Source organism: Hypanus sabinus, chromosome 13, assembly GCF_030144855.1.
Source record: "Hypanus sabinus isolate sHypSab1 chromosome 13, sHypSab1.hap1, whole genome shotgun sequence".
Taxonomy (NCBI): domain Eukaryota; kingdom Metazoa; phylum Chordata; class Chondrichthyes; order Myliobatiformes; family Dasyatidae; genus Hypanus; species Hypanus sabinus.
Genome location: NC_082718.1, coordinates 65,294,104 through 65,309,505, shown reverse-complemented (window position 1 = coordinate 65,309,505; position 15,402 = coordinate 65,294,104). Strand labels below are relative to the sequence as shown.

Here is a 15,402-nt window from a genome sequence, read left to right as displayed (position 1 = left end):
TATAATCTCTTTGAGAGAAAAAGCAGCGCCATCTTAAGTTTAACCTTAATCTCTAAAAAAAATTTAAATTCGGTTACAAGACGCTATAATAAAACAGAGAAAAATAAGTTTAATAGTATATTTAACTAAACTAAATTTACATAAGTATTAATAATATCATAAGTAATTAAACCCTCCCAGATATATATATGTAAAGAAACCCTATTAGTAGGAGAAAACTATCAATTAGTTAATTAAGAAACAACAAAAAAAAAATCAAATCAAATATTAGATGAAAGGAGCAAATCCCTTTATCCTCTTCTCTCAGTCAAATATCTGAATAGCCATTTAAACAATTAAACTTGAACTATAAATCTTCTTTCCAAAAAAAATCCAATAATATGCAATAATGAACAAGTCTTTTATCTTGTTTTATTAATCTCTCAATGAAATATCCAAATAACCTTCATATATCTTCTTTTCGAAATGTGAATAATATACAGATAATCAAACAACTTTTCAGATAGTTCATTTGGTAGTGGCGTCAGTAGCGGCAGCAGGTATAGACTGAACAAAGTCCAGTGCGACTTTTGGATCAAAGAATACGCGAGGAGGGGAATTAGGAGGAAAAACTTTAATTCTTGTCGAGTAATACAAAGAGGGAAACAGTTTCTTATCATATGCTTGTTTCATTACCAAAGCAAATCTTGATCTTTGTTCCATTACTTCTTTCGAATAATCTTCATAAAAATTGAGCTCAGACTCCTTGAATCTGAAAACTATGTTTTCTTGCCTGTCGCATTACTTGATCTAATTTTAAAGTGATGAAAGCAAACCAGAATAGATCTTGGTCTACTTGAATCCTTAAATTTCGAAGTAAACACTCTATGTGCTCTTTCTACAGCAGGTGACTGTGATAAAATAGTAGGAAATAGAGTATGAAAGAGCTTACCAAAGTAAACCATTAAATCTCCATCTTCAGCTCCTTCTTGCAATCCAAGAATTCATATATTCTTTCGGCGAGACCTGGTTTCTAGGTCTATAATCTTATTTTGATATCTTTCCAAACGGGTTGTAGTTTCAGACAATTTTTACTTAGTTAACTTCAATTCCTCTTAATGTGTAGTAACTTGAGTTTCCACGTCTTTAAGTTTTCCCAGAAATAACTTCATTTCATTATTATTCTTTTCCAGTTGGCCTTTAATTGATCTATTCTGATCTTGAATTGAATTTAGTGTCCGAACGATGTCTTCAGCCCATGATGACATTTCATCAGATCTTTCCTTCAGCATCTTTCCTTTTCCATTACCTTTGTCACTAGGTTCAGACAGATTCTTCCCACTCCTCGTAGACATAGACATATTACTCCCCTTCAAGAATCAGCAAATAAAAATTTTAAATTCAAAATATAAACTGGGGGAGAGAGAGAGAAAACTAAGAGCAGCACAGATTTACTGCTACTCCATCAACAGACAGAGACGATCTCCCCACTGAAGTTTAATTCAGTTGGGGGACAGCTCAGGGAATTGTCTGAGCAACAGGGTACAAAGAGTGGGATAAAGAGGTTGCAAGGATATGACTACTGGTGTTCTGCATGGAATTGTGGTGGGACCATGTCTATGATGACCATTTTAAGGTTTAATCAAATTAAAACCAATACCAGTAAGTTCCAGCAGAGGGATGTGCTGGAATGATGTGCACGAAGTTTGATCTTTGCTTCTGTACATCTGAATTCAATTGCAAATTACCGTGCAGTGCACATTTGTATATTGAAAAACATGTTGCCCAGTACTCCGTTCCTGAGGTCATCGGACTGGGGTCTCATGGATGTGGCTGGGTTGAAAACAAGGTAGACTGGGGAAGTCAGCATTAAGGTGTTGAGAAAGACAGGTGTTCAGCAATGTCAACGTGAAGTTGGAGGTTTGAAAGGAGGGGCAAAGGCCACCAGTACAGAATAATCAATGGTGTGAGTCCAGTGATTGATGGGCATCTTGGTGGTGAGGTGTGTATTTCATAGCCAGGCAGGGGAATGGTGTATGTGGATATGAGTTAGTTAACTTGTTTACTTATTGGCAGATCTCCCAGACTGTGTTGCAGGATTAAGACTGCTCTATTCCTCAGCTTCATTTTGCGAGCCTTGTAGTTTGCATGCTTCTAAGCAAAATGTTTTTTTGGGTGACAGTATATTACTGAATTACAGCCTTTTCATGGCACAATTAGATTAAGGCATTTTTCTGAGAATTACCCACTTGGTTTAATGCATCAATGTTAATTGGCCTCATTTACATTTTGATGTCAGATGGTGAGCTTGAACTTGGTACCTCTGCTAAGATGACACAACAGTATATTTTCAGAATAAAATGTTAAACCAACTCCTGAGGATGTGAAAGAGGGTTATGCAGATAAACCACTAGTTGCATTATTGTTAATGAAAATTAACACACCAGAGGTTATTTTTAATTTTATTCCTATTTTCAATCAGCCAAAGTTATGAACTTGTATAATAATATGATTGTTACAGAGAAAATATGGATTAGAAATGTCTTTGTAGAGCAAAACTTAAAGACCACAAAATCATATCATGGAATAAGTTGGAAACATGCTTTAACAAATTATCAGTAGCTTGAAAAGTAAAATTGGTTTAAAACAATGCCAACATGTTGAAAGCGATCAAATTCCAGTTGAACGTTCACTAGTGTGCCTGTTAATTGATGGGCATAATACCAAACTATAATAAAAATATAGAGAGAAAAGTAAATGAATATTCTAAAAGAATTGCAATCAGCTGATAGCTGCCAATGGTTGTTATTCAATCTGATTCGATGAAAGAAGTCAACCAAGTAAACAGACTCCCATGCTTCAATACATATCCAGAAAAAGGAGTAAATAGATTTTCCAGTTCTTCAAGTGTCTTGGTGGTAATATCAAATGGAACCTATTGAGAAAATAAATGACTTTACAACAATATTTTACATAAATGGCTCATGTGGAAAAGTTTCTTTTGAAATTTCCCCCAAATATGAAAAAGGGAACAAAAAGATGATAAACTTTCTTCTGATTCTCCATTAAAAGAAAACTGAATCACCAATGAAATGGTGCAGAACCCCATATGAAGAACCATTAACAACAGTTCTCTGAAGTCTTTGCCAAAGTTATGACAAACATTGGGACCAGCCATACTATAAAAGGATTGAATTTGTCAAATATGTATATGAACGTTTTCTTAATCAATATGTAGAGGCCCCAACTAAAGAGAATGCAATATTATGGAATGAGACAGGGCAGGTGAAAGAAGGGTGTGTAAGGGAACACTTCGTACCTAGTGATCATAATGTCATTAGATTCAAGATGATTATGCAAAAGGAGAGATATGGTCCTTGTTTGAGATTCTAAATTGGAAAAAAGCCAATTTTTATGGCATTGGAAAGGATCTGTCAAGTGTCGGTTTGAATATGTTGTTTTCTGGCAAAGGGAGGTGGGAGGCCTTAAAGTGAAATTTTGAAAGTACAGAGTTTGTGTGATACTGCTAGATTAAACAGCAAAGCTAATAGGCTTAGGAAACCTTGGTTTTCAAGGGATATTGAGGCCCTCAATATCTCTCAAAAGAAGGAGTTACATAGCAGGTATAGGCAGCTAGGAACTAATGAGGTGCTTGAGGGATATAAGAAATGCAAGATAACACTTGAGGGAGATCAGGAGAGCTAATAGAAGGCATGAAGTTGGTCTGGTCAACAAGGTGAAGGAGAATCCCAATAGTTTCTATGGATGTATTAAGAGCAAAAGAATAGCAAGGGGCAAAATTCATCCCCTCGAATATTAAAGTGCTCATTTATTCCTGAAGCTGAAAGAGATGGAGATCTTAAATAGATTCTTTGTATCTGTATTTACATATGAACACAGAGTTTATACAACTGAGGCAAAATAGCAGTGAGATCATGGACCACACACATCCCAGGCCCTGACAAGGTATCCTTTTGGACCTTGCGACAGGAATTCAGAAATTGCAAGGACTCTGACAGAGGTAGTTAAAACATTCTTAGCCATGAGTGAGAGTTAGAAGACTGGAGGATAGTAAATGCTGTTCTGTTTTTCAAGAAATATTCTAAGAATAAGCTGGGAAATTATAGGCTGGTGAGTGTGATGCCAGTAGTGGGTAAATTGTTGGCAGGTATTCTAAGAGGCTGGAAATACAAGCATTTTGATAGACTGAGCCTGATTAGAGATAATCAACATAGCTTTCTGCATGGTAGGTCATATCAAACCAATCTTGCAAATTTTTTCAAGGAGGTTACCAAGAAAATTGATGGAGGAAAGTTGGTGGATATTGTCTATGTGAACTATAGCAAGGTAATTGACAAGGTCCCTCATGTGTCAAGAAGGTTCTGCCACTTGGCATTCAGGATGAGCTAGTAAACTAGATTTGACACTGGTTTCACGGGAGAAACCAGAGTGTGGTAGTAAATGGTTGCTTTTCTAAATGGAGACCGGTGACTAGTGGTGTGGCATAGGGATCAGTGCTAGGTCTGCTGTTCTTTGTCATCTATATCAACAATCTGGATGAAAATGTGGTTAACTGGATCAGCAAGTCTGCGATGACATCAAGATTGGGGTGTAGTGGACAGCGAGGAAGACTATCAAAGCTTTCAGTGGGATCTGGACAAGGTGGAAAAATGGGTTGAAAAATGCAGATGGAATTTAATGCAGGTAATTACAGTTTGGAAGGAAAAACAGGATAGGTCTTCTGGTGAATGGTAGGGCATTGAAGAGTACACTACAATACAGGGATCAAAGAATACAGATCCATAAATCCTTGAAAGTGCCGTCACAGGTAGATAGGGTTGTTGAGAAAGTTTTTAGCGCATTGGTCTTCATAAATCAAAATACTTAGTACAGGAGTTGGGATGTTATGTTGAAGTTGAATGAGACACTGGTGAGATCAAATTTGGAGTACCATGTGCAGTTCTGGTCGCCTACGACAGGAACTTTGTCAATTAGATTGAAAGAGTACAGAGAAAATTTAGGATGTTGCCAGGACTTGAGAATCTGAGTTATTGGGAAAGGTTGAAGAGGCTAGGATTTTATTCCCTGCAATACAGGAGAATGACAGGTGAATTGATGGAGGTATTGCATGCAAAATAATGAGGAGGAATGATAGGGTAAATGCAAGCAGGCAGGCCTTTTTCTCTGAGGTTTAGTAAAATTTGGTAGAATTAGAGGAATTAGTTAAGTTATGATGGTGTTAAATGGCGACTCCTTTGCTTGCATCTTTGGACTCAGCTCTACATTTATCCTTTATCTCTTTCTCCTTTTCAAGGTTGTTTTGAAGACCCTGACCTGGAGTTACATTCTGACTTTGGTTCTTTGCAGGATTGGGACCCGCTCCCAGGGCATCAGGACTGGCTGCTTTTTGATATCCCAAGGATGCAGCTTGGAAGCCGAGTTCACATTCAGGGTGCCGGATTTTTCTGGCTCTGGAGACATGTTGATTCTAGGGCCAGTGTCCCTGATGGAAGCATTGTGGGAGAACATAGAACATTGGGAGCAGCAGGTTAGCTCCCAGGGGTTGTGTGTCCAATAAGCTGCGCCTTTCTGGGGCCAACTCTCTGGGCACAGAGCTCGGAAAAAGTTATGCAACAGACTTTTAACATGGTAAATTGGTGAGTTGTTTGTTACGTCTCTCCTCTTGTTGTGAAATAGGGACACCTCTTTTTCCCTTATCGGGGGAGAGAGAGAGAGAGCGAGCCTGTGGTATGTTGAATTACCAAGTGAACGAGCAGTCTTTGAGGTAATGCAAGTCTGTGATGCTTGGTGGAGGGTACTGATGCTTTTTGCTGGTGGGGATGGGGTGGTCTTTGCCTTGCTGTTGCTTGTACGTGGGAGGGGGGAGCTAGGGGGGCTTTGGGGTTATAATGTTTAACTGTCATTCATTCTTTGGGGCCCTCCTCTGTTTTCAAGGATACTTATGAAGAAAAAGAATTTCAGGATGTATATCTTATACATCTCTCTGATATTAAATGTACCTATTGAGAGGTCATAGGCTAACGATGAAAAGTGAAATATTTAAGAGGAACCAGAGGGCAATTTTCTTCACTCAGAAAGTGGTGTGTGAAATGAGATGCCCATGGAAATTTTGGATGTGGATTTGATTTCAATATTTAAGTTTGATAAGTACATGGATGAGGAGGGTATGGAAGTCTATGGTTCAGGTGATGGTTGACAGGATTAGGCAGAATAATAGTTCAGCACAGACTAAATGGGCTGAAGCACCCATTTCTGTGTTTTACTGATCTATGACTCTGACACTGGGAAAATGTTACGTACTGAGGTGTTCATAGTGCTCTGTCACTTAATTTTCTTTGATCTTTACCTGATTTATTTACATGCCTGAGGAATTGGTTACTATGTGCCTTAAACAGCGTGACTAGAACCTTAAGAATGGAATAATAATTCCACTTATAATGCTTTATCAGCATTTGCAGAGAAAGCATCAGCTGCCAATGAATGGCAAGAGTTCCAGACTTTTAAAACCCCTCCAAATGTATCTGGGAGTACACAAGTGCTCCTCTTTTTCCCAGTTGCATTGATATTGGCACCCTCCCTTTTGTCTACTCCATTCACCTTCCTGGGACTGATAGTGCTCCCACAATTTGTGACTGAGCAGGGTAGACACTAATGCTGCAGTTATGTGCTAGGTTCCTAGGAGACTTAGCTCACATCTAAAAGGCTTTATTTTGGGCTGGTATAAAGTTTTACATCTGTTGGGCTCAGGGAGAGAACGGGGGAGGGGAAAGAGAAGGGTCAGTAGGATAACAGAAAACAAATAGAACCATAGAACACTACAGCACAGTACAGGCCCTTCAGCCCTCCATGTTGTGCCAACCCATATAATCCTTAAAAAAAAGTACTAAACTCACACTACCCCATAACCCTCTATTTTTCTTTCATCCATGTGCCTGTCCAAGAGGCTCTTAAATACCCCTAACGTTTTAGCCTCCACCACCAGCCCTGGCAAGTCATTCCAGGCACTCACAACCCTCTGTGTAAAAAACTTACCCCTGATGTTTCCCCTAAACTTCCCTCCCTTAATTTTGTACATATGCCCTCTGGTGTTTGCTATTGGTGCCCTGGGAAACAGGTACTGACTACTCACCCTACCTATGCCTCTCATAATCTTGTAGACCTCTATCAAGTCCCCTCTCATTCTTCTATGCTCCAAAGAGAAAAGTCCCAGCTCTGCTAACCTTGCTTCACATGACTTGTTCTCCAATCCAGGCAACATCTTGGTAAATCACCTCTGCACCCTCTCCATAGCTTCCACATCCTTCCTATAATGAGGTGACCAGAATTGAACACAATACTCTAAGTGCGGTCTCACCAGAGATTTGTAGAGTTGCAACGTGACCTCTCTACTCTTGAACTCAACCCCCCTGTAATTGAAGTCTACCATCCCATAGGCCTTCTTAACTACCCTATCAACCTGTGCAGCAACCTTGAGGGATGTATGGATTTGAACCCCAAGGTCCCTCTGTTCATCCACACTCTTAAGTAACTGACCGTTAATCCTGTACTCAGTCTTCTGGTTTGTCCTTCCAAAATGCATCACCTCTCATTTGTCCAGTTTGAACTCCATCTGCCATTTTTCTGCCCAACTCTGCAGCCTGTCTACATCCTCTTGTAACCTTCGACAACCTACAGCTCTATCCATAACTCTTCCAATCTTCGTGTCATCCACAAACTTACTCACCCATCCTTCCACCTCTACATCCAGGTCATTTATAAAAATCACAAATACCAGGGGTCCCAGGACAGATCCCTGCGGCACTCCACTAGTCACCAACCTCCAGGCAGAATACTTTCCTTCCACAACTACCCTCTGGTTTCTTCCTTTAAGCCAAATTTTTATCCAAACAGCCATGCCTCATGACTTTCTGGATGAGTCTCTCATGAGGGACCTTGTCAAATGCTTTGCTAAAGTCCATGTAGACCACATCCACTGCCCTACTCTCATCAATTTCGTTTGTTACCTCTTCAAAAAAACTCAATCAAGCTTGTGAGGCATGATCTTCCCTTCACAAAGCCATGTTGACTATCCTTGAGTAGACTGTACTTCTCCAAATGCTCATCGATCCTATCCTTAAGAATCCTTTCCAGTAGTTTGCATACCACTGACGTAAGACTCACCGGTCTATTGTTCCCAGGTTTCTCCCTATTACCTTTTTTAAACAAGGGAACTACATTTGCCATTCTCCAGTCCTCCGGCACTTCCCCTGCAGCCAAAGAGGATTCAAACATCATAACTAATGCTCCTGTGATCTCTTCTCTCACCTCCCACAACAACCTGGGGTGTTTCATATCTGGCCCTGGGGATTTATCAATCTTAATGTTTTTAAGAAGATCCAGCACTTCTTCTTCCCTAATCTCCACATTGTCCAGCACACAGGCCCACTCTTTGACCTCATCCTGATCAAGATCCTTTTCACTTGTGAATACTGAAGCAAAGCAAAAATGTTGGGGGAATCAGAGGAGAATGGTTACCTAATTACCTAGCTTACAAACTTGCCTAATGAAGTCAGAGAGAAGCTGGGGTGTGAGAGATAAACATTATGAACATGAACATGAGGAAAGAAACAAAAATACAAATGCTTGATCAGTGACTATACCTCTGCAACACACACAAAATGCTGGAGGAACTCAGTAGGCCAGACAGCATCTAAGGAAATGAGTACAGCCGACATTTTGGGCCAAGACTCTTCATCATGGCTTGGTCCAAAATGTCAACTGCACTTTTTACTGAGTTCATCCAGCATTTTGTGTGTGTTGCTCCAATGTCCAGCATCTGCAGATTTTCTCTTGTTTGTGATTGGGCTGTACCTCTGCTTCTGGTTTGACGACTGATCCAGAAAGAAACAGTTCCTTTATTTCTCTACATAAGTTTATAACCATCTCCTGTAAAATAGATTTAAACAGTTAGAATTGATAGAATATTAATTTTTCTATGCCAAGTGACATTAAATTCTAATAACTTCAGTGATGTGATTATGGAAAAGGATAAATCTTTAAGAACATAAAACAGACCGAAGGAGTTAATTAGGGCATTTGACCCACTGAGTCTGCTCTGCCAGTCCATCATGGCTAATTGATTCCTCTCAACACCATTCTCCTACCTTCTCCCTGTATCAATCTCTGATTTAAATATATGCAATAACTTTGCCTTTACAGTTATCTGTGGCATTGAATTCCACAGGTTCAGTACCTCTGGCTAAAGAAATTCCTCCTCATCTCTGTTCTAAATAGCTGTTTCTCTATTCTGAGGCTGTACCCATGGGTCCTAGACTCCCCCACTATAGGAAGCATCCTCTCCACATCTACTCTATCTAGGCCTTCCAACATTTGATGGGTTTCAATGAGATTTCTCCCCTCATTCTTCTGAACTCCAGCAAGTACAGACCTAGAGTCATCAAATGCTCCTCATATATTAACCCTTTCATTCTCAGAATCATTTTCATGAACCTTCTCTGGACCAATGTCAGTTCATTTTTTTGTTAGATAAGGAGGCCTAAACTGCCCATAATATTCCAACTGCAGTCTGACTTTATAAAGCCCCAGCATTACATCCTTGCTTTTATATTCCAGACCTTTTGAAACAAATGCTAACGTTGCATTTGCCTTCCTTCCAACCTGCAAGTAAACTTTGGACAATCCTGCACAAGGACCCTCAAGTCCCTTTGCACATCTGATTTTTGAATTTTCTTCCTGTTTAGAAAATTGTCTACATCTTTATTCCTTCTACCAAGGTCCATGACCATACATTCACTATGCTATATTCCATCTTCTTCCACTTCCTTGCCTATTCTCCTAATCTGTTTAAGTCCTTCTGCAGACTCCTTTCTTCCTCAACGCTTCCTGCCCCTCCACCTATTTTTGTATCATCTGCAACCTTGGCTGCAAGGCCATCAATTCTGACTTCCACCTCATTGACACATAGTATGAAAAGAGGCGGTCCCAATACTGACCGCTGCAGAACACCACTAGTCATTAGTAGTCAACCAGAATAGGTCCCCTTTGTTCTCACTCTGACTCCTGCCAGGCACCTTGTCAAAGACCTTCTGAAAATCCAAGTAAACATCATCCACTGACTCTCCTTCGACTATCCTGCTTGTTAGTTCCTCAAAGAATTCCAACAGATTGGTCGGGCAAAATTTTCCCTGAAGGAATCCATGGCTTTGGCTTATTTTATCACGAGCCTCCAAGTACCCCAAAATCTCATCCTTAAAATTGAACTCTTCCAACTACTGAAGTCAGGCTAACTTGCCTATAATTTCCTTTCTTCTGCCTCCCTCCCTTCTTAAAGAAGCAAAATCCTGGTGAATCTCTTATGCACTCTCTAAATTGCTACCACATCCTTCGTGTAGTGTGGTGTCCAGAACTGTTAACAATATTCAGTCTAACCAATGAAGTTCCAACTCAATTACATTCAGTACCTTGGCCAATGAAGGTAAATAAGCTGTTCATTACCCTATCTGTATAAGATGTATGAAATGATGAGAGGCGTTGATCGTGTGGATAGCCAGAGGTTTTTTCCCAGGGATGAAATGGTTAACACGAGGGGGCATATTTTTAAGGTGCTTGGAAATGGGTACCGAGGGGATGTCAGAGGTAAGTTTTTCACAGAGAGTGGTAGGTGCGTGGAATGCACTGCAGCCAGCAGTGGTGGAAGCGGATACAATAGGGTCTTTTAAGAGCCTCTTAAACTGGTACATGGAGCTTAGAAAAATCAAGGGCTATGAGCTAGGGCGGGGGTCGGCGACCCGCGGCTCCGGAGCCACATGTGGCTCTTTTACGTCTGTGCTGCGGCTCCCTGTTGCTTTGGGAAATAATTGGTCAGTATTTAATTAAAATGTATTTTATGTTAGTTTGTTAGTTTTTGAAATGTAATTCTAAATTTGAAGATTATGGTGATCTTGTACAATCTAAATAAGACGTTGTGGCGACCCATTTCCTGACACATCCAGCGTTCAGGCTAAGGGAGATAGCCTACGGGGGTTTGTGAGTACGTGCCTTTTGCAGCATCTGCGCCCATGGGGGGGGGGCGGGTTGAGGGAGGCTTAAAAGCAAGGCTGTTTAGTTCGAATAAAGCTATCTTTGACTGCAGTTTACTGACTGCGTGTAGCACACCGCTACAACGTGTTTTTATCGCTGGCTGTCCAGAGGGGAGGTGCTGAAACGCTTTGTCGCGTGTCTGGAAGAAGTGAAAACTTTCCTGGGCAGCAAAGGGCTCACCTTTCCTGAGCTGGAACAGCCAGAGTGGCTGGAAAAGCTACACTTCATGGTAGACATGACAGCGCACCTGAACACGCTGAACACAGCTCTTCAGGGGTAAGGACGTACAGCCCTGCACATGTTGGAGGATGTTTTGGCATTCGAGCGCAAGTTGACAGTGCTTGCCAGAGATTTACAGAAAGGCACATTGTCTCACTTCCCCAATTTGAGAGAGTTCAAACAAGGTCACGACATGATAAATTCGGAGTATTTACATTCTGCAATCATCGCAATGCAAACATCGTTTGGGAAACGCTTCTGTGAGTTCAGAGAGGAAAAAAACACATTATCCTTCCCGGTCACTCCCCTAAGCATCGATCCATCCCTACTGAATACGACTGCATTGTCAGGTGTGAGTCAACCTGACCAAGTATGATAAATATTTTAATTGCCTATTATTTTACGTATATTCATATGTTTTCATTGTTCAGTGAAATAGTCCTTTTATTTTTCAGGTTGACAGCTGGCTGACGTTATTTTTGGTTTGCTGCTGGCGGCAAATTTAAGTTTGGCGTTTTTCATAAATACAAGAAGGACTCAAATAGACGTTGAGTATTTTACTTAAAAGTAACCTTCAACTAAACGTCTTTTTTTCGGAGTTCAAAATGTTTTTGTTGCATGCAGAAATGTAATTTCGTTTTCTCTGCAGGAGTTCATCAATTTCATAAATGCAACACATTATAGTTTGTTTATACATAGCATAAAGGCAAAACAAAATGTTGTATGCAGTGTTATTTCATTTTAAATGTCAAACGGGTTTTGCGGCTCCCAGTGTTTTCTTTTCTGTGGGAAACAGGTCCAAGTGGCTCTTTCAGTGGTAAAGGTTGCTGACCCCTGCTAGGGGAATACTAGGCAGTTTCTAGAGTAAGTTACATGGTTGGCACAACATTGTGGGCTGAAGGGCCTGTAATGTACTGTAGATTTCTATGTTCTATCTATTTGTGTTACACTTTCAGGAAGTTGTAGATTTGCAACTCCACAACATTTGATAGGACTCTCAACCACATTGTTTTTTGTTTGGAATGCTGTGTCCGTAAAAGACTCTAAATTAGCCTGAGGAATTAGAAAGCATTAGTCTCTAAACATAGGCCAAAATCACCAGCAATCAGGCTCTAGTTAGACCCAGTTAGCTCATTATGCATGTAGGCATCAGTTCCCAAAGCAAACACTTTGTTCTGAACTCAGAAATGGGAAAAATTTGCTGGGCAATTAGAGGAAATGATCCTCCTTGGTGAAATGCAGCATTACTGCTGTTGCCTGTGCCAGGAATTGTAGAGAGGGCTTGATCCAAATGCCAAGCAACAGGGACAATTTAGCAGTGAGCAATAGTTTTAATAATAAACTGCAAAATAACAAGCCTTGTGGGACCACAAAACAAGAGAGAACAGATAAAGCAACAAGGTAACTGAAGGCTAGGAGTAACTGGTTGATAATGATAAGATTCCGCCTTCCCCTCCCCCGGCCATCCCCTGACAGCCTAGAATGATCTTGATAGGCCCTTTGGAACACCTTGATTAGCGATGGATCCAAGGTAATAACTGGACAACACCCAAGCTCTCTCCTCCCTGCCCATACCCTTCCCAGTGGACTATATACTGCACACCCTGTCCATGATGACATGAATCCACCTACCACCATCCTGATTTCCAGAAGTGCAGGTTTGGGTGGGTTGAGTGGTCTGAAGACAATGGGCTTGAGGCAGGACAAATGGAAAGTAAGTTGATCCTGAGGGATGGAGGCAGATGGAGACTGTATTTGACTGGATTGTTGTAATCGCTAATCTTAAAGGGACCAATGAACTGGAGTGAGAGCTTGTAGGAGTTTGTGCACAGGGGCATATCTTGGGTGGCCCAGACACGGTCCACAGGCTAGAGTAGTTTTGCTGGGTGCTGATAGCAGTTAGCCTGGCAGCAGTAGGCTAGGACAAGCATTCTGGCAACAGCAAATCAAGTCACTCCTGGATGGGACCTCCACCATGGGGAACAATGGGGTTTGGTAGCCATGAAGCACTTCAAAGGGTGACATGCCAGAGAGGTGTGTAGGTTGTGGGACAACTTGGTCCACAGCAGATATTTCTTTGTGGAAGCATTAGAGGCAGCAAAACACTGTAAGAACTTCTTTCTGATTGTCCATTGGTCTGTAGATAATGGCCACAAGACAAACTCACTGAGATGCGGAGGAGGGAACAGAAGGTTTCCAAGAGATGGGAGATGAATTGTGGGCCAACATAATATCCAGAGAGAGGCTGTGGAGGTGAACTACTGTATACGTTGGGGAACCATATGTTGGTCCTCCATCTCAGTAGCTGACCCAAATTTGGGGAGAGCAATGATGTGGACAAATTTGGAGAACCAGTTCACAATTCTCATGATCACAGTGGCTCCATTGGAAGGTGGCAAATCTGTGATAAAAGTCATAATGATGTGTGACGTTGAGGGACTGACAGGAGCCACAGGAGCGCAGGAGCCTCTGGTTGGAGGAAGTGGACTGGACACGTTGAGGGCAGGCTGCGACGAACTGACATGCATCTGCAATCATGGTGGGCCACCAGAAATAGAGTCGCAGAAAATCCAGTGGTGGTCTGAGGAGTGGGCCCACTGAAGTGCCTCAGTGCATGGTCACCGGCACTTACATGCAGCTGTCTGGTGTATCAGTTAGAGTAGGCTCATGCTATAGGGCCTGACAGATCTGATTCTCAAGGTCCCAGACGATCGGGGCAAGGGTCTGGAAGCATGGAATGATAGTATGATCTCATCCATCTGTCATGATAGGGCATCTGCCTTAGTGTTCTTGGAGCCAGGTTGGTAGGAGATGGTAAAGTTGAATTGCTCAAAGAAGAGGGCTCAGCGAGCCTGATGTGGGTGGACTTGTATGGATATGAGGTTCTGGTGGTCAGTCCAGATGAGGAAAGGCTTGGTGTTGCCCATCAGCCAATGTTTCTATTCTTTCAAGGTGCATTTGATGGCGAGTAATTTTTTGTCTCCTATTCAATAATAGAACAGTGTAGAGTTGAACTTGGGTGAGAGGAAGGCACAAGTGTGTCTAGACCTTGCTGGGAGAGGATGGCCCTGGTATCATATCAGATGTGTCCACCTCTACCACAAAAGGAAGAAGTGGTGAAGCATCTCTTGAGCTGCTCAAAAATATAGTCCATGTCTTGGTGAGGGAGGAAAGAGGAGCAACGGTTTGGCTGTAGTTTCAGGTGAAATGGTGAAGAAGTCCAGAAAGCGCTGTAGCTGTTTAAAGGAGCACATTTGGGGCCATCCAATGATGGTTCATGGTTGCACCTTGGGGTGAAAGGACTTAACCCAGGAAGGAAATGACTGGGGTGTGGAAGTGGCATTTTTCTAACTTGCAGTGCAATTAGTTTTCAACACTGAAAGACTGATCAGACATGCCAGTTGATCTCTTGGGGTCCTTGTAGAAGATGAGGATGTCTTTGATGTACACGAACACATATCTCTGTAGCAAGTCTCAGATGATCTTGTTAATAAAGACTTGGAAAACATTTGGACTGTTGGAAAATCTGACAGGCGTCACCATTTATAGTGGCCAGTGAGTGTTACGTATGCTGTCTTCCACTCAGCCCCTGGCAGATGCGGATCAAGTTGTGTACGTTCTGTACAACCAGTTTGGTGAAGATCTGGGCCCTGCGGATCTATCAAGGAGAGAGGGTAGCAGTTCTTAATGGTGATTTTGTTGAGTCCATGGTGATCAATGTTGATGATGAGGGTCCTGCAACCTGAAATAGAACTGGGGATCCAGCTGATGTTCTGGAGGATCGTTATATGAGACACTTGTCAATTTGGAGGGCTAGAGTGATGAGGCTTTCAAGGTTGGTGAGCACCTCCTGGGTAGACAGCTCACTTTTCAAACACTCCAAGAGGTGGCGATGGTAATGGGCCAGCAGTACTCCTGCATTCCAGCCACATTCTGCTGAGAGGGTCCTGAATTCTACAGTGTCATCCAGGACTGAGCATGAGACCTGACTCCATCCACTGCCCCCCTTCCACTACCCAGATCGTCAAAAACCCAACATATCTCAGCAATGAATTCCTCATTTATTGCAAATGGTGTTTTTATTGTCCCAGTTAGCGGCGGTCC

General features: G+C 41.7%; 1 protein-coding gene across 1 annotated transcript in view; it reads right to left on the bottom strand.

The window, feature by feature from the left end:
* Positions 1–1,364: 1,364 nt before the first annotated feature.
* The window catches only part of LOC132403954 (cilia- and flagella-associated protein 54-like), a 460,583-nt gene continuing 446,545 nt past the window's right edge, over positions 1,365–15,402 (bottom strand). The window contains exons 69-70 of the mRNA XM_059987831.1: positions 8,851–8,925; positions 1,365–2,914 (exon numbers count right to left, since the gene is read on the bottom strand). Of these exons, the coding sequence (XP_059843814.1) occupies positions 2,789–2,914; positions 8,851–8,925 (201 nt within the window). The 3' untranslated portion in view covers positions 1,365–2,788. The remainder of the gene's footprint in view (positions 2,915–8,850; positions 8,926–15,402) is intronic.